Raw genomic sequence first — 25,101 nt, 5'->3', positions numbered from 1 at the left:
AAAGAAGGCAACTTAAATCCAAAATAAGCAGAAGAAAATAAATGATAAAAATTAGAGCAGAAATCAATGAAATTGAAAACAGAAAATCAACTGAGAAAATCAACAAAACAACAAGTTAATTCTTTTTTAAAAAATCGATAAAAATGGTGTCTCTAGCTAAATTAACTAAGTAAAAAAGAGAGAGGATACAAGCTACTGATATTATATATGAATGAGAGAACATCATCACAGATCCCATGGACAGTAAAAGGACAATCAAGAAATACTATGAACAGTTCTATGCCCACAAATTTGATAACCCAGATGAAATGAACAAATTCCTTGAAGATACAATCTTTCAAAAAACACATAAGAAAGAATAGATAATTTAAATAGGCCTATAGCTATTAAAGAAATTGAATCAAATAGTTAATAACCTTGCAAAACAGAAAGTACCAGGCTCAGATATACCAATACTCCACCATCTCTTTCAGAAAATAGAAGCAGAGGGAATACTTCCTAACTTATTCTATGAGGCCAACATTGCTCTAATACAAAAACCAGACAAAAATAGTACAACAAAAGAAAACTATAGGCCAACTACACTCATGAACATAGATGCAAAAATCTTCAACAAAATGTTAGTAAATCGAATCCAGCCATGTGAAAAAGAATTATGAACAACCAGGATCTATCCCAAGTATACAAGACTGGTTCAACATTCAAAAATCAATTAATGTAGTCCATCACCAACAAGCTGGAAAAGAAAAATCACATGATCATATCAGTAGATGCAGAAAAAGTATTTGACAAAATTCAACACCCACTCATGAGAAAAACTCTCAGCAAACTAGGAATAGAAGTACTTTCCTCAACTTGATAAAGAACATCTACAAAAAACCTGCAGCCAACATGATACTTAATGGTAAGAAACTTTAAATTCAGGAAAGGAACTAGGCAAGAATCTTCCCTCACCACTGCTTTTTTACATTTTACTAGAAGTCCTAGCTAATTCAATAAGATGAGAAAAGGGAATAAAAGACATACATATTAGGAAAAAAGAAATCAACTGTCTTGGTTCACAGATAACATGATCATCTACATAGAAAATCTGAAAGAACTGACAGAAAAAAAAATACCCGTGGAATTAAGAAGCAATTATAGATTCTAGCAAGATTGCAGGATACAAAGTTAATATACAAAAGTTAATCACTTTCCTATATACGAACAATGAACAAGCAGAATTTGAAATTAAAAACACATTGCCACCTATACTAGTTTCCCCCAAAATGAAATATTTAGGTATCAACCTAAAAAAAAAAAAAAAAGCCATGCAAGATCTATATAAGCAAAACTACAAAACTATGATAAAAGATATTAAAGAACTGAATAAATGGAGAGATGTTCTGTGTTCATGGATAGGAATACTGAATATTGTCAAGATGTCGGTTCTTCTCAACTGTATCTATAGACCCAATGCAATCCCAATTAAAATCCTACCAAGTTACTTTGTGAATATCAACAAACTGATTCTGAGATATATATATATACTAATTGCTTCTAATTAATCAATTAGACTTTATGGATTTTCCTTCTCTGAAACTTTTATAAACACTCCTAAGAATATTCCTAAATTTTTCACCACTTAGAACTTTATCATATATAATCAGCATCACTATTAAAATGATTCATCTTGGTTTTTTTTTGGGGGGGGGGTTCCCAAACATTTTAATCCTCTTGAGAGAAACATGTAGTTAGGAGCTTAAGTACTGGAGTCAAACAAGCTGGGCTTCCACCATTACTAATACATGATCTGGTTAAGTTTTTTCTGCTGTACCGTACATCCGCCTTGAACAAAGTTGGTCAAGACTTACTATAAAGTTTTAGTAATCAAGACAGTGTGGTATCGGCGAAAGAACAGACAAATAGATCAATGGAACAGAATAATGGGCCCAGAAATAGAACCACATAAGTATAGTCAACTGATCTTTGAAAAAGGAGCAAAGGCAATTCAATAAGAAAAGATAGTCTTTTCAACAAATGGTGCTGAAACAACTGGACATCCACATGCAAACGAACAAATGAAAAAATGAATTTAGACAGACCTTGCACCATTTACAGAAATTAACCCATAGTGGATCATAGATGTAAATGAAAATGTAAAACTATAAAACTCCTAGAAGAAAACATAGGAAGAAACCTGACAACCTTGGATGTGATGACTTTTTAGATACAATACCAAAAACATGATCCATGAAAGAAAATGATAAGCTGGACTTCATTAAAATTAAAACTTTTGCTCTGTGATAGACAATGTCAAGAGAATGAGAATACAAGCCACAGACTGAGAGAAAATATTTGCGAAAGACACATCTAATGAAGGCCTGTTATCCAAATTACACAAAAAACTCTCAAAACTCAACTAAAACAAATAACCTGATTTTTAAAATGGGCAAAAGACTCAGACACCTCATCGAGGAAGAAATATAGATGGCAAGTAAACTAATGAAAAGATGTTCAATATTACATGTTATTATGGAACTGCAAATTAAAACAATATTGTGATGCTACTACATACCTATTAGAATGGCCAAAATCCAAAACACCAAATACTGGCAAGGATATAAAACAACAGGAGTTCTCATTGACTGCTGGTGGGAGTGCAAAATGGTACAGCCACTTTGGACGAGTTTGGCAGTTTCTTACAAAACTACACATATTCTTACCATGTAATCTAGCATTCGGGCTCCCTCGTATTCTTACAAAACTACACATATTCTTACCATGTAATCTAGCAATCAGGCTCCCTCGTATTTGTACAAAACTACACATATTCTTACCATGTAATCTAGCAATCAGGCTCCCTCGTATTTGCCTAAAGGTGTTAAAAATCTATGTCCATACAAAAACCTGCAGAATGATATTTATAGCAGCTCTATTTATAATTGCCAAAACTTGGAAGCAACCTAGATGTCCTTTGGTAGGTAAATGGACAAACTGTGGTACATCCACACAATGTAATATCATCCAGCACTACAAAGAAATGAGCTATTGAGCCATGAAAAGGCATGGAGAAAACTTAAACGCATATCACGAAGTGAAAGAAACCAATCTGACAAGGCTACGTACTGTATAATTTCAACTACATGACCTTCTGGGGAAAGCTAAACTATGGAGACAGTAAAAAGATCAGTAGTTGCCAGGGGTTAAGGGGGAGGAAGGGATAAATAGGCAGAGCAGAGATAATTTTTAGAACAGTGAAACTACTCTGTATGGCAGTACAATGGTGGATGCATGTCATTGTACATTTGTCAAAACCCATAGAGAGTACATATCAAGAGTGAACTCTAATGTAAACGATGGACTTTGGGTGATAAGGATGTGTCAGTGCAGGTTTGTCAATTGTAACAAATGTACCACTCTGGTGGAGGTTGTTGGTAATGAAGGAGGCTGTGTGTGCGTGGAGACAGAAGGTAAACAGGGAATCTCTGCACCTTCCACTCAATTTGCTGTGAACCTAAAACTGCTCTACAAAATAAAGTTTATTAAATAAAAAGCAAGCAAACAAACAAAAAAACCCACAACCAACTGCAGTTCTCCTTTATAAAGCATCCTTTATAAAGTTTTCCCTAATTGCTTCTAATTAATCAATTAGACTTTATGGATTTTCCTTCTCTGAAACTTTTATAAACACTCCTAAGAATATTCCTAAATTTTTCACCACTTAGAACTTTATCATATATAATCAGCATCACTATTAAAATGATTCATCTTGGGTTTTTTTTGGGGGGGGGTTCCCAAACATTTTAATCCTCTTGAGAGAAACATGTAGTTAGGAGCTTAAGTACTGGAGTCAAACAAGCTGGGCTTCCACCATTACTAATACATGATCTGGTTAAGTTTTTTACCCCTCTGTGCTTTAGTCGTTTGTTAAATGGATATAACAATACCATATTTCATCAACTATAAGATGCAAACTTTTCACACTTTCACATATCTGAAGTCGGGATGCATTGTTCAATCTGTAGCATGTTAAGGTTTAATTGGAAACATGTTTTTCTTTTTTTAGCAACAGATCAAATAATAATGGGTGATATACTCAATGGTGTTAGATTTGATGAAATATGTTAGTGTCTACCTTGCTGGGTTGCTGTAAAGATAAATGAGTTTTTGATTTCTTTCTTTTTTAAACATAACACATAGCACCTGGCACAAGGTTAACACTCAATATATGTGTTTATGTGTTAGCCATTTTTATTTCCTACTGTCCTTTGAGGTCCCTAATGGAGCCCTAGAAATTTCATAAACATTCGGTCCGTGAATGATGATCTCATACCAGTGACTAGGTAACGGCTGAAACACATTGACATTAAGTTGAGCGATCCAAGACCCCCAGAGATCAGAAAAGAGTTGAATCTGGTGTCCTCAGGATGGAGCAGACCTCTGGTGTAACTCACCTGGCTCTGTGATGGGCACTTGGAGTTGCTTCCCACTATCCATGTTCTCCACCCCCTGGGCTGAGATGGAGTAGGGCCGTCTGGCTTTGTTCTTAAATATGATCAGGACAGAGTCACCCACCTCAGCATGAATCATTGGGCCTAAAGGCAAAACACAGGCCTGTGTGCATTATCATTGCTCTTTTCAACACTTATGTAATTTAAATGTAAGTAGCATTTAGCAAAATAAAATAAAGACTATCGTCTTCATTAGTGTACCTCTTTCAGAGGGCAATATTGTGTAGTATTAAATACCATGTAGCGCTTGGCAGTGGGACCAACCTGGGTTCAAATCCTGCCTCCTTCACTTATTAGAGGGGCCTTGGGTTAATTATGTAATCTGTCTGAGTCTCAGTTTCCTCATCTGTAAAATGGGTTTAATAATACCTTCTTTGTCATAGGGTTATAGTAAGGATTAAATAAGAAAATATATGTTAAGTGCTTATTTCAGTACATTGAAACATAAGTACTCAATAAATGCTTAACTTTTTACTACTGTGAAGAAATAATCTCCAGGAAAAACCACATCCACATGATATGGCGACTTTCTGTTGTAATCCCCCTGTGTGTAACCTTTGGAAAATCTGGAATTGCTCATTATCTGATAAATGGATATGATAAGTATTTAATGAAATAATCTGTATAAAAGGGATGTGAAAGATAAGAGTGAAATTAAAACATTTGTGTGTTGGTTTATGATCAATACAATGATTTCACTAATGCATGTCTAATGCTGTTTCTCAATATCTGGATACCTCAAGGAGACATATGCTCTTCAGCTTCTCATGTGTGCACATTTCTGTTGGAAGCAACCAGCCTATGTGAGAATGAGCCCACACCCACTGGTAAGACCTGTGCCAGGCTGACTGTGGGAGGCCCCTTGCCCAACCAGGTGCCTCACACCTTGTGGTGCTCAGACATGCACACCCCACATGACAGAGCATGGTTCTCAAAATGGTCTTCATAAGGTACTGCTTCATGATGAGTAGACTCTCATTTGGAAGCACCTCAGAGCTGACCTCTGTGGTTCTCTCTTGGGTATTTGGTGCATTCTACATTCACAGGGAGATACATTCATGGTGGGTGGTCTGGCCACACCCATTCATTCTTCACTGATTCAAGCCATGGTTTTAATTGCTTTTCTGAGAAAGACTGCTAAAGGCATAAATAAATCAAAATTTATTGGACTACCATTATCTTTAGAAGAAAATATTTGGCAGGAATCAGGAAGTTTCAAATCGCACTCATTGTTTTAAATGATAAAGCTAGAAAAGGAAATTCTATGCATGTTTTTAAACAATAAGTTCAGATATAGTTACAGATAGGTACATGTGTATGTATATATTAAGATCATTAATAAGATTGTACTTATTAAATACACATGACCTCTATTGATAACTAAGAGCAAATGCACACAGCATGCTCCCTGATAACGGCAGAGCAGGAAGATAATGCACTTGGACAAATGCGGTCAGGCTACTCTATTCCTTCCATCCCTGCTCAGGCACAAGTCTAACAGGACACGCATGTGCATATACGTGTGTGTCTGAGCACATGCATGCTTGGAGCTGACGGTGCACAGCTGAAACCCGTGCCGTACCCAGGAGTGCTAAGTGTTCCTCTCGCGGCGGGCGGGCTTTGATCTCCACAAATTCTCCATTGGTGTATTCTCTGTAAATCACCTTCTTGTACTGAGAACCAATCCAGTTTTCAGTGTGGTTCATAAATATATCTCCATGTCTGCAAATCAGAAGCATCAGAAATTAAAGTGGTCAGAAGGCAGAAAAACCTTGAGTGCTTCTGAGTCGGGATTTCTCTAGAGCAATGCTCCCCAAACCTGGCTGTAATCAGCTCCCTGGGGAGCTGGCCTCTTGCACCACTCTCTCAGAGTGGGGCCAGGAATCTGCCCTTTAAAGCTCCTTGGGTTCTGAGATGGGCAGCCCAGCACCAGCCTCTATGGCCCACCCTTGGAAACCATCGCTCTAAATCCCTGCCAGGTGTTGAAAGGAGTCAACCTCAGAGATTCTTCAAGGCCCCTTGAGGCTGTGCTTCTCTTCTTGGGACTAACCTCACACACATGCACATTCATGCATGCATATACACCCTCTACACCCTGAATTCCCCCACACGTCAAATGTCTCATTCTGTACCTTGTTATGCTTTTCTACTCTGAAAGATCTCAAGAAGGCCTTCGGGTTGTATAGTGTGCATATACCCATATACAAATACAGATACAGTCGATTCTTATTATTCATGGTAGTTATGTTATAGAAAGTCACCGTGAAGACCACATTAACGAATACTGAACCATACAGGGTGTATTTCCATGCAAACTTCTGGTCACAATATTTTCATCAGCAATTCAATATATAACCTTGTTTTATATGTGTTCCTGTTTAAAGATACCTTATTTAATATATATTGCTGATTTATTAACATTCACTTCACAGCCAATGTCACTATAACTCACACCTGAATGAAGCTTCTCTGACACACGTATTGTTCTCTGAAAGGCACATCACAGTCCTCTTGCACTTGGGAACACTAGAGAGCACTTCAGCACTATGCTTTGGGGACCATTTTAAACAGGGAAGTTACTGACATAAAGCACACAAATGCAGAAATTGTGGCACTAAACAGACCAAAAAAGGACACTCATTTACAGTATGACAGCTGAAACAAGAAGGCAGAGAGATGCCTTATTTAACCTCCGCTGGGAACAGATACGTCAGGCAACTTAAATTTTGGGGCACTCTAGGGGTATCTGCAAATAATCATAAAAGTGCCACAAGAATTCATTTGGGGGTTACAAATAAATTTTAGCAAGCAGGAAAATCTTCAAATGTGTAATCTATGAATAATGAGGATCAACTGTTTATGTACATGTCTATTTAATCTATCACCTGGTAGATCATCACAAAAGATAGATTTTAAAAACTATTAATTTTATCTCCAAAATATTGTGAGTCTCACATACTTCCATTTCCCTCCATTAACTGCCCTCATTCTAATCTAAGCCACCTACATCACCATAGTGGATCGAATGGTCCCCCAAAGTCATTGAAGCTTAATCCCCACTGTAACTGTTGAGGGTGAGAAATCCTATTATGATAATTGGAAAGTGGGGCCTTGAAGAGGTGATTAGATTGTGAGGACCCTGCAATAGCGAATTGTATAATGGTGGTCATGGGCGTGGTTCTGGGGACTTTAAAGGGGGAGCACATGAGGAGCCATCTGTCTCTCTCTGCTCCGCCATTCTGCCACGTGACCCCTGCATCACTGTCACCATCAGCAAGGCCTTTACCAGATGTGTTCCCTGGACTCTGGACCTCCCGGCCTCCAAAACTGTAAGCAATAAATATTGTTTCTTTACAAATTAGCCAGTTCCAAGTATTTTGTTATAAGCAACAGAAACGGACTAATACAGTCACTGACCTGTATCAATTGGACTTGTTCCTCATCATTCTTCCTGCCACCTCTACTCCTCCCTTCCTCAGTCTCTACACTGCAGGCAGAGTGATCCTAAGCTATAAATTTGACCATGTTCATCCTTGTGGCAAACTTGTGGCTTCCCATTGCCAAGCCCCTTCCCCCTTGGCCTTTACCACCTCCTGCCTCCCCCACCCCACTCTATACTGGGATCATTCTAAACATTCATTTTCTTGCACATGACATGCCCTCCCTCACCTCCAGGCCTTTATTCATGTTGGTTCCTCCGCCAAGAACATGTTCCTACTTCTTCATCTGGCCTACGCTTCATAGCAGCCCAGCTCAAAGATCACTTCTTCCAGGAAGGTTCTCTGACCACCCCCCTCTCCCCAGCCTTGCCCAGGATGGGCTGTGTGCTTCTGCCCGAGCTCCCACTGCACTCTGCACTTCCCCACTCACGGTGACTGCCTTACTCCACATGTTTGTTCTAACCAAGGACCATGGATTCTGTGTGGGAAAGGACCTTGTCTATCTTTCTCAGCACTGTTTTAGCTGCAGTTTGCACAAGGCCTAGCACATAGTAGGTATTTAACAAATGCATGTACAGTTGCTCCTCAATATCCACAGCTGCTCAAGTCCCTGATATAAAATGGTGTCATGTTTGCATATAATCTACACATATTCCCATATACTTTAAATCATCTCTAGGTTATTATAATATGTAGCCGTGGATTCTGTGTGGGAAAGGACCTTGTCTATCTTTCTCAGCACTGTTTTAGCTGCAGTTTGCACAAGGCCTAGCACATAGTAGGTATTTAATAAATGCATGTACAGTTGCTCCTCAATATCCACAGGTGCTCAAGTCCCTGATATAAAATGGTGTCATGTCTGCATATAATCTACACATATTCCCATATACTTTAAATCATCTCTAGGTTATTATAATATGTAATACATGTGAATGCTATATAAATAGTTGGTATACTATATTGTTTACGGAGTAATGACAAGAAAAAGGTCGGTACATGGCCAATACAGACACAATTTTTTTTTCTTTTGGCAATAGTTTCAGTCAGTGGTTGGTTGAATTTACAGATGTGGAACCCATGGATACAGAGCGCCAACTGTATTCCTTCCACCCTAGGCTATATACTTCCCAAGGGAAGAGAACTTTTCTTCTATTTTTATTTTCAGGAGTCCTAGTAATGTGTGTGGTGGTGACCAGACCTTGGAGTCACACTCTACTGTTTTCCAGCCTCCTCTTCTGCAAAATGGGGTGATAATAATGCACTTACCTCAGGGACTGGTGTGAAGATTACATGTGAGTTATGCGGGACGGAGAGGAGGACGGAGATGGGGGGGGTGATAAAAAACAAAGAGGAACCAGGGCACGAAAGGCAATGTGGTATGCTGGAGAGAACACAGATTTGTCATTCAAAAGATTTATGTTCAGTTCCAACCCTGCCAAAGACTAGTTGGATTACTATACTATTTGCACCCATGTTTCCTCATCTGCGTGTGGGGACAGTAATACTCACGCAGCTAGCTGCTGTGAAGCAGGGGGTCTGCCAAAGACTAGTTGGATTACTATACTATTTGCACCCACGTTTCCTCATCTGCGTGTGGGGACAGTAATACTCACGCAGCTAGCTGCTGTGAAGCAGGGGGATTTAGGGAGGTGGGGGGTGTCTGTAGTCTGCTCCTGACTTCTTTGTTTAGCTCTATCCCAGTGCACCCTGGGGGGCTTGGTCACCAGACTCTCTGGCTTAGGACAGTAGAGGGCCAGTACCCATCCGCCTGCACGTTCTTGAGCATTACCTATTCTTTGGCATGTAGCACTGGGTGACAGCACTTTCAAGGGACTTTCTAGTACAGGGCCTAGTAGAGAGGCCTGTTCTGCCTGTCCTACTGCAGGAACCTCTCCCTAGGCCGTGGCCTCCCACCCCTCCTTGGTCGTCCCCCACCTGGATCAGTGTTGTGCCCATGGCTTACCCTCAGGTCCCTTTCTCGAGGTCATCAATCTATCTACAGCAGTCCACACTCTCACTCCGGTTTTGTACGCCGCCTCAGCCTCCCCTGGCCCCTTGTGTCCTCTCAGTCCCACCACCACTGTGAGATCTGCCTCTTTCCCAAAACCCTTCACTCTACGGGCTCACTCAAAGGCCCTTGAAAGCACAGTCACATAGCAGGTGCAGCCACCGCTAGGGCAGGTGCATTACATACACAGAGCCTGCCGCAGAGTGCTCTCGAAATGACTTCAGACTCCCTTCCAGGGGTGAGATGGGCAGCTCCCCTAACCTTCTGGGCACATAGGTAAAATTCTCTCCCGGAACGGTGCAGACAAAGCCAGGGCATTTTTAGTTTCCACATTTGATAAAGGCCTACAGAGCATGCGCAATCCCACCAAAGAGACTTGGCGGCTTCGCCTGTGGTACCTTTCCCCTCCTGCGTCCACGTGCTGCTTTTCGAACTCCCAGTTTTTGTTAGGGGCATAATCCCATTCTACCTCTTCAGCGGCGATGTAAAAGGTTCTAATCATCCCGTAGGGCTGCTCGGAAGGGTCCTTGTTGCCGCAGCTGCTGACCTCATATATCTGATTCATGCCTCTGGAGAAGTGGTGCAGCGTGGAGCAAAAAACCCTGAAAATACCTGAAAGACAAACGGCTTGGCATCATGTGCTGCTGCTTTTGTTTGTTATGTCGGTCTGCATTTAGCAAACCTACATATTTTATTCTAAAATAAATAACCAGTAACCTGGATTTTTAAAATAATGATTCTTTTCTTTTTTCTTAATTGACCCCATAATAATTGCATATATTTATGAGGTAAATGTGATATTTGGGTACATGTATACAATGTGCAATGATCATATCAGGATAATTAGCATATCCATCACCTCAAACATTTGTCATTTCGAACACTAGATCTTATTCTTTCCATATAGTATTTTAAAATCTGATCCCAAGGGGAATAAATTAATTTGAATATATTTACTTCTGGGGGAAAAAGTACCATCTAAAATTCATCCATAGTGGAAAAATAAAACTTACAATGTTGCTACCAAGAAATGACTTCTTTGGGTCTTCCCTACAATACATACCTGTTGGAAGACAGTTACTCTGGGAAAATCACTGATAGGTATGACTATCTTAGCCCAAACCAGTTTAAAAAGAACAAATTATCTTTAAGATGATAATCCTAGACAAAGTTCAAATGAGTTCACATTTCCAAATTTATTTTGCCCTAAAGGATTTCATAAATTATAAAAGAGCAATAAATATGTAAGGTATTGTTATTATTACTAAAGCCATGTATTACCTCATTAATATCTTGAGCAAATTGAGTTCATCTATTGGTACGTCTACATTATGCCAGATGAAGAGAAAAAAGAAAAAAATAACAATCCACTAGATTTCTCTACATAATACCAACAATCATGCCTGACCAAAAATTATGTATTTCTTGAAATGAATTTTCTAGCTGCATTGGCAGCAGATAGATAATCCTAATTGAACTCACCATAAAATCATATAAAACAAATATACTTATTGAAGATATTAACTCTCCATGAAATTATTGGATCAATAAATCATCCCTTTCTCTAGCAGATTTTGTTCTTAGAGGTGAAGGATTATTGTGCCTCTCATTAACCATCTACAGTGCACAAAGACAGCTGCTATCTTGCTACATACATAGCTCTGTTGTCTCAATATTGCCAAGTTACCCATTCTAGATGAGTAAAAACTGTTTATTCAATAGGTACGCAAGTGCCCCCAGGCACTGATGAGGACCTCATAAGGAAGGGTCTTTGTGAAGCCATAAAGAAGACACCTCTGAAGACAGACTTGGAAAGACCTCCCCCCTGCATATTTTTTTTGAGGCAGCCCATTATTTATGTGTTCATTATGGTTCTTCAATAGTCAAGGAATTATCTTCTCTACAAGCAAGGAGGAATTGTTTGATTTGCAGACTACAGTCTGCCCCCTTTTTCAGCACTCTTCCTGGCTTATAGGTAAGGGACAGGAATTGGTGACATGTCCAAGCTTTTAAGTAGTCACAGGTTTATGTTCTGCACCTAACATAAACCAGGAAACATTGTTATGAAGCTCTGTAGAAGGGTGTAGGGCACATGAGTAATGATCAAGGCACTGGAATAAGTAGCCAAATCTCTAAACTTATTCTAGCTAGCTCTAGCTTTGAGTGCCTGTTTCTATGGATTAAAATGATTTGGCTGTTTCCCAATCTCCTCCCCTCTTTGGTCTTGAACAAAGGCATCCCTTGGTTTGGGTGAGTCATAATTGATCAACTACACTAATGTAGAGAGGTTGAACACTAGAAGTTTATAAGTTTACGAGGCGAAAATTATAGAGTGCCTAGTTTCAGGCAGTTCTTAGGCAAAAGTTTCGAAGCCTAAGCCTCAAGTTCTTTACTGATGACACAGAGGCATCTAAACTACAGTTCCAGTGTGAAGTAAAGAAGTAGAATGTGCATTAATAATAATAATTATAATTATAATAATTAATACCTATGCTTAGGTAGCATATTGGTTTCTTGTTAAGACTGATGAAAAAGTTGGATTGGAAAAAGATGTTGAATGAATGCCCACTGCACTTACTCTGCTCACTTTTCATGCAGCAGTTAGTATATACTACCACGTGTTGCTCTATGTCTTTTATAAAAACATCCCAGTTATCTAATTACCTTGGAATCTCTAAGAGAAATTCCAGGTACTGACACTTTACAGGGATCACTAATGCAGCTTTTCTTTTGGGAAAACCAAGGGTGCCCCACAGAATGGGAACGGATAAGTCCCCAAATAACTCATCAAGAGTACACAGTGAGTCCCTAGAGAAGGGAGACTGGACTACAGTTATGGCTACCTCTGTGACCTGACAGCATCCACTGGACTGTTCATGCCTGGTAGATGCTTCAAAGTAGCAACTAGAATGATGTTCCTGCTTAATGAGAGCAAAAACTAATCTTTATCAGGGCTGAATTTTTCATGGATATTAATCAAGAGCATTCTCCTAGGATTTGTGTAGCAAAGTCATTTAGAGGACTCCCACTTCTGCTTTGTGGACATCATTTTAGTTGTTTCTCCTCTGTCCTTTCCATTATACATTTGGATGAAGATAGTCAGGATTCTCTGATTCTAATCAAGACTGTACCTGTTTCTACACCCCTGAAGTGCCCAAAGTCTACCAATTTCTTCTGGGGGAGAACCCTAAGAGGATAAGCCTCAAGATAATAGAATTTGGTCACCTGAGATGGACCCACCAAGTTTACCTGCATGGTCCGGCTGCATGAATGCGGTTGTGGCCATGTGGGGAAACAGAGCCAGGGAGTCGCGGTGAGTCCCTCGTAGGTGGATGGTGTTTCCTTGAAAATAAACTCCATGCATGTCGGTGTCAGTCCCCATTCCAATCATATGCCAGGAAACTCTATCCTTTTTGCACATAGTTAGGCCTGGCTGACTGCCATACATATAGCCATTAATAGCTAAATGGAAAAAGATAGCGCCCACCATAATTATGTAGACATACTGAAAACACACCATCTTAGTGAAAGGTTATCAGTGTGCATGGGCTGGGGGGGGGGGGCCAAGCGTGTAAACTATTTACAGAAAATCTTTGTTATTCAAGAATAAACAGTACTGATGAAAAGCCAGGTGATGAATCAATTTAAAATAGACACCAAAATTAACAATAGATAATGAAAATAGACTAAAATTGTTAAAATGTTATATTTAACAACACACACAAAAACACTAATTCTAAGAACCATAAGGAATAAATCAGGTTGTTTTCTGGCATAATTCTTCTGACAAAATTGTTTCACAGCATGATGTGATATATCCTTTGTTTTACATTTTACTTTCACAGATCATAAAGCACATCATCCTTATAAACATATTTATCAACTTTACCAATTTCCCCATACTCTTCTCTGAAACTCTTGATACAAAAATTATTTTTTATGTTCTCGTCCTGTCACATCCCTTTTTAAATGTCTCTTCCTCAGTTGTTAATTCATTTAATTCTGCCAGACCCCCATTTGCCAATGGCTTTGTGTTTGATTCTAGCAGTTACCAGACATCTTTTTACTGATTTCATGAATTCTGCTTCATTTGAAAGATTTTCAATCAATTGACATTACATTTGTATGTCTGGTTGGTGGAGAAGGATTATTTGGGTGGTGAGGGGTGCTAAGTTTATAAGAGATGAGCCCTTCCATAAATAAATTTGCTTGGGCCAGCCCGGTGGCGCACTGGAGAGTGCGCCGCTTGGGAGCGTGGTGGCGCTCCCGCCGAGGGTTCAGATCCCATGTGGAGACCGGTTCCCGCTCACTGGCTGAGCACGGTGCGGGTGCAACACCGAGGGTTGCGATCCCGTTACCGGTCAGTAAAAAAGACAAAAAGGAAAAAAAAAATTTGCTTTATGATAACTTTTACTTTCTTACTCCAGTAAACTAACTGAAGGGACTTTAAATAATGATTACTTAGATATGAAGACCTTCTGTGCTTCCCGAGTGGCAAATTGTTTTTATCTTTTACATGAAACCCAATCCATTGATGGAAGCTATCTATCGACAGAGCAGTGCCTTGAGAAAAATTTAGAAGCCACATTCCCACTCTGTGGAGATGAACACCATGCTCGAACAGCAACGTTTGATGGCTGAGTGCACATCACTGTGTCTCACCCTTGATGTCCTTTAGAGAGATAAGTATTCTACCCCTCCTATGCCCTACTAACACCCACAGTAAGGAAGAGCAACTATCAAACACATGAATAATCTCCTGTTATAATCCCACTGTCAAATAAAATCACTTTTTATTTCTGTGTCTGCAGAACCAGTGCTGCTTGGTAATTGTACTCAAATCTAGGATTATTAGTAGAAATTCCAAGAAGTGCTGGAGCTTCTAAGGAGAACACTACATTTCCTGGGGGGGGGGGGGAATCTTTGACAATGGTTTTGACAATAAATAATTTCAATTTTGTCCATCAAATGTTAAACAGATATCAGTGTAAATCGGGGTGTTTGGAACTCTTGTTTAAAGCTCTCTTTTTAGATCATTCACTCATTTATTCATTAATTTTTTAATTCATTTATTCATTTGACAAACACCATTTGAATACAGCCTATATAATAGATGCAACAAAAAGCATTGTGTCCCATGTGAGGTCCTTTCTCTTTTGTTCATAGCTTTCTTCCTCCCACTCCATGCAGCAAGATTGGAGCTAGAACTTCATTTATAATTAATGTGAAATTTGAGTTAAGATACATTATTTTCTTTAAAGTTTGCCTTTAAAATGACATATCCTGCACTTACAAAATATGAAAATGAGTTCACATTGCCAAATCAGGTTGGGTCTGGATTTGGATTTGACATGGTCCATTTGGTTGTTTAATATTTTCTATATGAGGGCCTCTCTGATGAAATAAATTTCTTTTACAATTTAGCTTCTCTACTAAGGAATTGCTATTTTCCTCATTTCTAGCTTAATTTTCCCCATTAGGAAATTTGGAAACTTCTAAAAAGAGAGGCTTTAAACAAGAGTTCCAAAGCAAGAGAAATTCTCTACCAGCTGGCCAAAATTAAATTTATTGGCACACCAATTTATACTTATACCTCTTTGACATTTGATGGACAAGATTTAAATGATTAATCTGCAAAATGATTCTCAAAGAATTTTCTTTTCAGAAAATGTGGTGTTTGAAAACTTCCTATTCAGTTATAGCAAAACTTTTTGTAGACAATATTGAAAATGCATTACTCCATGCTTTCCATCTGTTGGAACTAAACATCAGGGGCCATGGGAGACTGTGACCTGGTTGCTGGAGGTCACTTGTAACCGCAGACTTTTTTGGACTTTCTTGGCAGGAAGGGTGGTTAAGAGCTATTTTGTTTATCTTCCATAGGCTTTAAAAGGCAATAAATAGAGGGTCTGCTCTGTCCTAAACGAGGAGCTTAGCACCTGTTAGCTCACAGTGCTTGCATAATGCATTTTTGATGACTGCACCCTTCTGCAGGCATTGAGTTTGGACTGCTGCTCATTATTCTGCCACCTTAGATAATGGGCCCAAGACTCATGAGACTCCCGTGTTAGTCACAACCAATTACCAGGTGGTTTGCTGTTGTAACACTTGATATAAAGAGTGACAGGGAGGGAAAATTAAATAACTCCTCCCAAAGGAAGTTCCATAATAGGAACAGCCAATATTTTACAAATTAACACTTTCAGCAGTCACGCATATTACTCAGAGATACTGGGTTGTATAATGATTATCTCCTATTATCACCTGGGTCATCAAGCTTAATGATGTTATTGTGAACCCAAGGGAGGGCACTTTGTCAGTAATATTCTACATTTATGATGTACTGTGTCTTTGCTAGTTCAAATTCTGTGTTGCTTGCTTCATCTAAGCCTGATAAAGGATTTTAGAAGTAATAATTAAGTTTCACAACATCTCTGGGAGAGAGGGAGGTTTCACCATACCCTGTGAAGGTGAAGGCATGAGATAACTGGTGACCAAGAACAATACCCAAGACACCAAAATTAAGATGGTTAAAATACTCCAAACATTTTACTTCGAATGCAATTCAGCCTTTCATTTACAGGAGTGAGAGTCATTTATCATACCATGCATTCGGTTGGATTTCACAAACTCTTTGTCTTCTTTGTCAACATTGAAGGGACGCCAGGTAAACTTCTGAATGTTGTCATCAAGATACCTGCTCAGATTCTCATCAAAGACTGTGAACAGGAGGTAAAATTCCTTGTCTATTCCTTTCTACAGGGAAGAAAGAAATTAATACATAAAAAGTGCAGCTTGGACGAATTTGTAGCACTGCTTCACTTTCAAAGTACACACAAGGTGGGCTAGGGCTGGTCAACATTAGCTGCAGGTTCACTGGGTCATTTTGTAAATCAGGATTCTGATCAAGACTCTGATTAATTCATTCCACACACAAAGAAATTTGTCTTTCTCATTAAATCCTTCTTTCACCACCACACTTGTGTGAGTTCCTCCAAGGAAATAAGTCCCTGCTCAGAAGCCTTTCCACTGTGCAGTACTCCTGTTGTCAGGCTGCTCTTCCTCTCCTTTTTCTCCTTACCAGGACCTCCTAGCCCTGGCCCTGGCCTCTCTTTTTCTCCCTGACTTCATATCCTTGTACTCATGTCCTAGCTTACTCCAGACACCCTGGCCTTTTGCTCTCCCAGTGAAATGACCAGCCTAACTGGCCTTTTTCTCCTTACCAGGACCTCCTAGCCCTGGCCCTGGCCTCTCTTTTTCTCCCTGACTTCATATCCTTGTACTCACGTCCTAGCTTACTCCAGACACCCTGGCCTTTTGCTCTCCCAGTGAAATGACCAGCCTAACTGCTGCCTCAGGGCCTTTTCCTGTGCTGTATAGAGTGTTCCTCTTGTCTGGCTCCTTCTCTTACTCCATTCAGTTCTCTGCACAAATGTCACCTCTTCAGAGTGGCCTTCCCTGACCACCCCATCTAAAATAGTCACTCATCTTCCACCCCACCCACAAACTCACTCACTCTACCCTACTTCACTCTTCTTTGCAGCCCTTATTTCTACATGGAATTATATTCTTATTTATGAACTTATTTTCTAAACTTTTTTTTATGCGATCTTCATGAGGGTAGGGACATTATCTCCGTATCTCCAGCTCAAAGAAGAAAGCCTGGAAAAGCAGGCACTCAGTACATATTTGTGAGTGAAATAATGAATTCATAAAACTGATGATACTTGGCTAAGTTACGTTAACTTGTGTAGATATTGAGGAGACTATAGATTATTTACCACTGTGTATATTCCTAATGAATCTATGTGAGCATATCTGACTATATGGCATCCCAAATTGCTGAAATATGCATTTCTTAAAAGGTGAAACAGAGAGGTAACTTTATTTTCTGTCCCTTTGTGTCTTCCTGTCTCTAACATGCTCCCCATCCAAGCTACCCTCCATTCTGCTGCCTGCTTCAGAGAGACCCTCAGCAATGCCATCTGATCACATCTCTCTCCTTAAATTGGACAATACAATCTTAACTCACAATGATCTGGTCCCTGCCTACCTGTTCAGCCTCATCTCTTGACCCTTCCCTCCTGGCACTTTGACCAAAGCAAGACCAAGCTCCTTGTAGCTCTCTGAATATGCTCTGTTCTGCGTGCCTCTGTCCTTTGTGCATGCCTTCCCTCAATTTTGATAGTCTGCCACCTTTTTCTCTTGAAAACCCATAATCCAACCCCAAGGGTTACCTTTGCTGCCCACCTCTGTGAAGCTTTCCTAACTCCTCATCAATGATGTGGATACTCCTTGCTTTATGATTCTATGATACCTCATATATACTTACTGCTTTTCTCACATGACATTTTAGTAGGCAGTAGTTTAAGATCACAGGCTTTGGAAAGAAGTAATGCAGACTTAAAATTCTTCAAAATAAAATTTGTTTTAAATGGGAGAAAATAAGAGGTCAAAAATATATTTAAGAAAGATCATGGGCTACATAAGCAGGCAGACCTAGGTTCAAATGCCACTCTTCTGTTCACCTGCTGTCAAACTTGGGGCAAGTGATTCATGTTTTCTAACCCCTAACTCCCTTATTTGCAAAATGAGGATAACAATAGTCCCCACCTCATGTTTTTTTTTGTGAAGATTAAATGAGATAATATGGGCAAAGCACTCAACACAACACCTGACAAATACTAAATACTGAATGCTATTATTATTAGCTGTGACTGCAATTGTTCATAGTACAAGGACCAATCATTGAAGAATTGAGTTGAAGAACCTTATCACTTGAGAGGTACTTGGAAAATAACTGGGTCTATGAGGGTGGGAAATTAGCATAGAAAAAGGTTAGAAGAAAAGTGACAGGACCCCATGTGATGGTTAATTTTATGTGTAACTTGACTGGACTACAGGATGCCCAGATATTTGTTCAAACATTATTTGGGCTGTTTTTGGATGAGGTTAACATTTAAATTGGGAGACTGAGTAAAGCTGATTTTACTTTCTTATGTGGGTGAAACTCATCCAATCTGTTGAAGGCCTAAATAGAACAAAAAAGGGTGATCCTCTCCCAAGTAAGAGAAAATTCCTCCTACCTGACTGTCTTTCTTTGAACTTAAACTTTGGCTTTTTCCTGCCTTCAAACTTGAACTGAAATGTCAGCTCTTCCTGGTTCTCAAGCCTGCCAGCTTTCAGACTGGGACTACATCATCAGCTTTCCTGGGTCTCCAGCTTGCTGACTCACCCTGCAGCTTTTGAGACTCATTTAGCTTCTGTAATCACATGAGTCAATTTTTTATAATCTCTCTCTCTCTCTCTCTCTCTCTCTGATCACATCAAGGTTAATTTCCTGAGTTGGATAATTTTACTGTGTTCATGTCAGAGAGTGTCCTTAATTTTAGGAAATACACACCAAAGAGACATCTCAAACAGTACAGGAAAAACAAAACGAAAAAACCCCACAGCTTTAAAACATGAATAATCATTCTGCTTTGCCTTATATAACTGTTGAGGTACAGCACAAATACTCAGTTTATTACACATGCAATAGACATTTCTAGAATTGGTCCTTCATGCAGAGAAATGAAAATCTGAGGTGGACCAAATTCTTTGTGTCCTCTACACCTAGAAATTCCTTTGAGACCAGAAGTGGGCCCATGTAATGCCAAACATTATATACCATTTAAATAAATTGTCTTCCTATTTCTGACTGGTGATGTAACGAGTGAAGTAAATGGTTAAATGACTGGATTTTCCTCTTTTCATCCACATTTTTAATATCACATACAAGTATCTTGAAAAGCTATGCTTTGCCACAATAATCAGTGCAACCACCCAAGCCTCTAAGTGGGGACTTGCAGGAAGTTATCTACATGCTGTCTTTTTCCTTCAGCCATAGTGATTAACTTCCAGTCTACAGTAGTGAGTTACAGTGGTCCTCACCCTTGGCTGTACATTGGAATCACCTAGAAATTCTGATTTAATTGGCCTGGAGCATCTGAATAAAAGATGTTTCAAAGGTCCACAGGGTATTATAATGTGCAGCCAAGTTTGAGCAAACTTGTCCAACCAAGAAGGATCCTTCAGATCCCCACACTTGCCAGCCACCAAAAAATAAAAATAAATAATAAATAATAATAATAACCAACCAAAAAGGATCCCAATAGCAGTCCAGTGGATCTCAGAAGATTCCAAAATCAAAGCAAGGTGCAGGAAAAGAGGCCCATTGAATCCCAACTACAATAAGCAGAAATCATAGGTTCCTAGGACAGCATTTGTAACTTTGGAAATTCAGATCTTAAATTTATAAAAAAAAAAAATCCCCATTATATAGAAGCCAATTTCAAAAGTACTGTTACTCTCTTATCTCGGGACAGCATTTGTAACTTTGGAAATTCAGATCTTAAATTTATAAAAAAAAAAAAAATCCCCATTATATAGAAGCCAATTTCAAAAGTACTGTTACTCTCTTATCTCTAGCCATATTACTGCTCTCCTTTATACAACCCTGAGAGGAACTTGGCGACATTTGGTGGCCTACCTGTGTCCCATCAGCATTGAGAGCACCCTTTTTACAGACTAGCAAAGGCCCTACAAGGCCAGAGCTAGTGTCTTTGATTGGCTCGACTGCTGAGAAGTAAAGATAGGTCAGACAGGGAGGATCTCCAGCTGTTGGGCTTACGCTTTCAGGCACCATCCACTTGTATGTGAAGGTTTCACCTGGTTTAACATGTGCCCCTGGTTTCAGAAATCCTGTCGATGTAAATGGAATAATTACTCAAAGCAACAGCAAAGAACCCTAAACTTGTCAGACTAGGCCTTCTAGCCCTGGATGTCTCTCTCATTATGCCATATTGGTGGAAGACAGGTGTTTTCTCTTATGCATCCTTCTAGGGGAGACCACTGTGAGATGAATGCTCTCACCTGCATTTGGTAGGTGAGAAGAACCAGGTTCAGAATGTTTAAATAATTGCCCAAGCTCACAGAACTGGTAAGGGAAGGGACCGGGATTTGAACCAGGTCTGTCTAATTCTAAGTCCTTTGCTAACTCATCCTGTTTCTCCCAAGCCCAGGCTGAGACTTACCATCTATGTTTGGGGTTGCATCGGAGGCCTTGTCATAAATCACGCCATGGGGCAAAATGCTATAGACCTTGTCAGCTTTGTTAGCAAAGGTCACTAACAGGGTGTCACCCACCTCTGCCTTAATGACTGGGCCTGAAAAATATCAAGAGGAGAAAGAAGAGGATGAAAAGAGACAGAAAGAAGTAAATAGGAGCAAGAAAGGAAGAGTCATTCTATGTAGATGTATATGCCCAGCTGAAACATCTCCCCCAGTTCAAAACATGAGGATGGTTTTACTGTACCAAGAATTCCAAGATGGGCTTCTGTCCCAGAGAGTCTCTTTCTCTGAGTAAAAGTTGCATCGACATACTCCGTATACCGAACCTTCCAATATTTTCCTCCAATTCTGTTGTCCCCTTGTGTGAAGTAGAGCTCAGAGTCACTGTGAAAAGACATAGGAACCTGACGGAGAACACCTCTCAACCTATCCACCAATACTTAATTACGGAGCTTCATTTTATTATCCTTATCCCACTCACCCACCCATCTCCCCACAAAAGACAGCTTCAACAAAGTTCCCAGGAATAGTCAACCAGCCTTGAAAGTCTTCAGAAGCTGGATGATGTGCAAGCTCATTTCTCTCTTAGCCATTGTACTTTCTTCCCCAGAGGTCCAGCAATTGAAGAATGCAAAGGTAAACTCCTTCCTTACCAGTACTGGAGTCCCAAATGGTGTCCTACAAAGCAACAAAGAGCTAACTGGTTTCTTTGCAGAATAAGCATCCCTCTATCTCTTCCTGATGCCAATATCAATAATCTCTGCAGATAGTAAGCTCCTTGATATCTGGCATGGTTTAGGAATGGACTGTCTGGTTAATCAAATAGTTTAATTAGTAGAGAGTTATCGTATGAACTAATGCTCTCGCTATACTATTTTACTTCCGTCAGTGGTACCATTGCTCTTGAGTCACACAGAATGCTTTTGTCTTCTCTTTCTGCCTCATCCCCTTATCTCATTCACCCTTACTTTCAAATTTGTTTTTTGCACCCTTTCTTTTCTACGTCCCTTTTGCATCTTTTTTTTTTTTTTCCCTTTCTTCCCTCTGCCACAACCCCAGCTCATGCCCTCACCTTGGGTTTGGATCCTTACGTAAACCTCCAATCTGCATATTCTGCAGCTTGTCTCCTAGTAGCTCACTCATTTTGTTTTTCTCAACAGGCACACTACTACCAACATTGATCTCCAACTTTGTTTGCTTCCAGTTTCCAATTAAATAAACTTTGAAAGGATTAAAGGACCTCTACAATTGATATCCAATTTACTTTTTCTCAATTCTCTCCCTACGCTCTATGCAAATGCTCATTTCCCTATGCAAATCCTCCACTCCAGTCATTCTGACTTAATCACTTTCCCCTATATAGTAGGTGCTTTACATTAACCCCTGCATCTAAAATTTCCCTCTCTTCTCTATTCGCTTATGTAAGTTCTATTATTCTTTAAGATCCTGCATAAATCCCGCTTCCTCTGTGAAGTGTCTCCTGGCTAACCTAGCTTTCTCTGAATGCCCAGAGAACTCACTTTCTGGAGCGCTCATCTTACTCTTATCTGTAACTTGCAAAGTTACTTCTCTTTTCCCATTTTTCCCCACCTGAGGGTGGGAACATTGCTAGATATTCTTGCATCCCACATGTCAACTAGTACATCGTGCTTTTACACATCACATTAAATATCGATTGAATATAGTTTCATCTTTCATATTTCAGAAGGCACTTCAGAATTCTAGAAGTTCCTCTAAGTCATAACTTTAAATGCTAATTCTGAAGTTTTTTCCCCAAGATGGCTCACTAGTGAGGTCTTGCACTAGTCCCCGCCCTTGCCCTCCCATAAAAAGAGGCCAAAATAACAGACAAACAAATATATTTTGACTGGAATGACTGAGGAAATACTCTGCAGAGCACCAGGAGCACAACAAGACTGTTGTGAAGTGCAGAAGATGGGAACGGCACCAACCTCTGCCCAGCTGCAGGGACTGGTTCAGACTCAGACGGGGGGAAAGTAAGCTGGAAAATACCCCAGCTGCTTTCACTGCTGCCACAAACACCAGCGATCCCTGCCTCAAGAGAGTCCCCCCATTTTTTTGGGATCCGGGCACAGTTGGAGAGTAGTTGGAGATTAATGTAAGTGCACAGTCTCATAGTGGAAGCCCAAGGAAAGAGAAATCCCTCCTGCCCTCAGCAGCTGAGATACAGTGCCCTCTGGGAACTGAACCTGCAGCAAGGGTGTGCCCTGCCCCAGACCCAGTGAGACTGACTCCCTTTGTCTGGAGGCCCTCCCTGCATTCTACTGCATTCACATGGGCACTAGCAGGACCATGGCCCAGGCTGCCTGGAGCCTAGGACAGACAGACAGACCAAGACCCCAGCATCTGAACCCATGCAGAATCCCCTGCCCCCCTAGGTGAGCAGGCAGACAAGCTGAGGAGAAGCCAAGGTGAAGTGGTTCTCCACATTTGTGGCCCACCCTGCATAGCCCACAAATCTGCTGAACCCACAGGTGCCCATATTGGCCCACAGCCCCATGCCTCCACACATTTGCATGGGTGCCAGCAAGACCACAGCCCTAGCTGACTGGAACCTAGAACAGAGAGGGACCGAGACCCCAGTGTCTGAGCCCACATGACACTCCCTCCCTTCCCCCCTGGGGCAGGCAGGCAGACCAGCTGGGTAGGGAAGCCACCAATAAGTGGTTATTCTCCATATTGGCATGCACCAGCCCTGCACAACCCATGGACCCACTGAGTCTATGGATGCCCACACAGACAGCCAGCCCAGAGGTGGCTTCTCCTACCCCCACAGCCCTCCACAGAGCCAAGGAGGCCTGTTGCTTCCTTGCAAGCTTGCTACAGACTTAAGAACTGATCCAGTGGCCCTATACCGAACTGACAGGACCTGTCGTGTCAGTGTATATCTGTTCCCAGACCAAGAGCAGACAGGGCAAGTCTTTGATACCCCAAGGCAGACCTCTACAGAGCTTCTGGGCTTGGCTGCATTCTTGAAGGCTTGCATCAGGCCCAACCACTGATCAGGCAGCCACCTGCAGAGCTGCCAGGCCCTGCAGCACCTGTGTACACCTACTCCCAAATGAATAACTGATTGGGTAGCAGCTTTCTCTCCCCAAAGCACACCACTAGAGAGCATGGGTCCTGCAGCATCCATGCAGGCTTGCTCCAGGCTCAACAGCTGATCCAGTGACCTTCTACAGAACTGCCAAGACCTGCTGCAACAATGTATACCTGCTCACTGACTGTCAGCAGATCACCCACTCCAAGAAGAAATTACCAAGGTCCCCACCACCTAGGCCACAAAGGCAGCCACAGACAACTCCAAGATTGAATACAGCTAAAGAAGTCACACAAAGGCTGCATTACCACACTCACCCAGATCCAAACTCACCCAGATCCAAACACCCAACCTGACTGTCAATATAGGATACTTCCACAGGAAAAAGTCTCTCCCTTCAAAAACCACTTCTAGAATTAAAAGAAGTGACTACACCACCAGATGCCCAGACATCAGTGCAGAGATATGAGAAAGATATTCCACACAAATGAAAACCAAAAACAAACAGGAGTTGCCATACTTTTATCAGAAAAAATAGACATCAAACCAAGAACTAGAAAAAGAGAAAAAGGACATTGTATAAGACAAAGAAGGACACTGTATAATGATAAAAGGATCAATGCAACAAGAAGATATAACAATCGTAAATATACATGCAACCAACATCAGAGCACCCAGATATATCAAGCTTATTTAATCTAAGGAAGAAATAAACCCCAACACAGTAATAGTTGGGGATCTTAACACACCTCTCTCAGCATTAGACAGATCATCTAGACAATGAATTAGCAGAGAAACATTGGGTTTAAACAGCACTTTAGACCAAATGGAGTTGACAGACATATTCAGAACATGTCATCCAACAACTGCAGATTATACATTCTTCTCATCAGCAGATGGATCATCCTCCAGGAGAGACCACATGTTAGTCCACAAACTAAGTCACAACAAATTTGAAAAGACCGACATCATATCAAATGTATGTTC

General features: G+C 40.5%; 1 protein-coding gene across 1 annotated transcript in view; it reads right to left on the bottom strand.

Annotated features, from left to right (window-relative positions):
* Nucleotides 1-25,101, bottom strand: part of HEPHL1 (hephaestin-like 1) — a 72,453-nt gene that overhangs the window by 16,105 nt on the left and 31,247 nt on the right. The window contains exons 7-14 of the mRNA XM_008572476.1: nucleotides 21,298-21,437; nucleotides 21,017-21,148; nucleotides 20,473-20,684; nucleotides 16,547-16,697; nucleotides 13,191-13,403; nucleotides 10,340-10,553; nucleotides 6,076-6,215; nucleotides 4,437-4,577 (exon numbers count right to left, since the gene is read on the bottom strand). Of these exons, the coding sequence (XP_008570698.1) occupies nucleotides 4,437-4,577; nucleotides 6,076-6,215; nucleotides 10,340-10,553; nucleotides 13,191-13,403; nucleotides 16,547-16,697; nucleotides 20,473-20,684; nucleotides 21,017-21,148; nucleotides 21,298-21,437 (1,343 nt within the window). The remainder of the gene's footprint in view (nucleotides 1-4,436; nucleotides 4,578-6,075; nucleotides 6,216-10,339; nucleotides 10,554-13,190; nucleotides 13,404-16,546; nucleotides 16,698-20,472; nucleotides 20,685-21,016; nucleotides 21,149-21,297; nucleotides 21,438-25,101) is intronic.

The sequence above is a fragment of the Galeopterus variegatus genome, unplaced genomic scaffold (genome assembly GCF_000696425.1).
Source record: "Galeopterus variegatus unplaced genomic scaffold, G_variegatus-3.0.2 Scaffold791, whole genome shotgun sequence".
NCBI classification, from domain to species: domain Eukaryota; kingdom Metazoa; phylum Chordata; class Mammalia; order Dermoptera; family Cynocephalidae; genus Galeopterus; species Galeopterus variegatus.
Note: the sequence above shows the minus strand (reverse complement) of the source record. Positions and strands in the feature narration are given on the sequence as shown.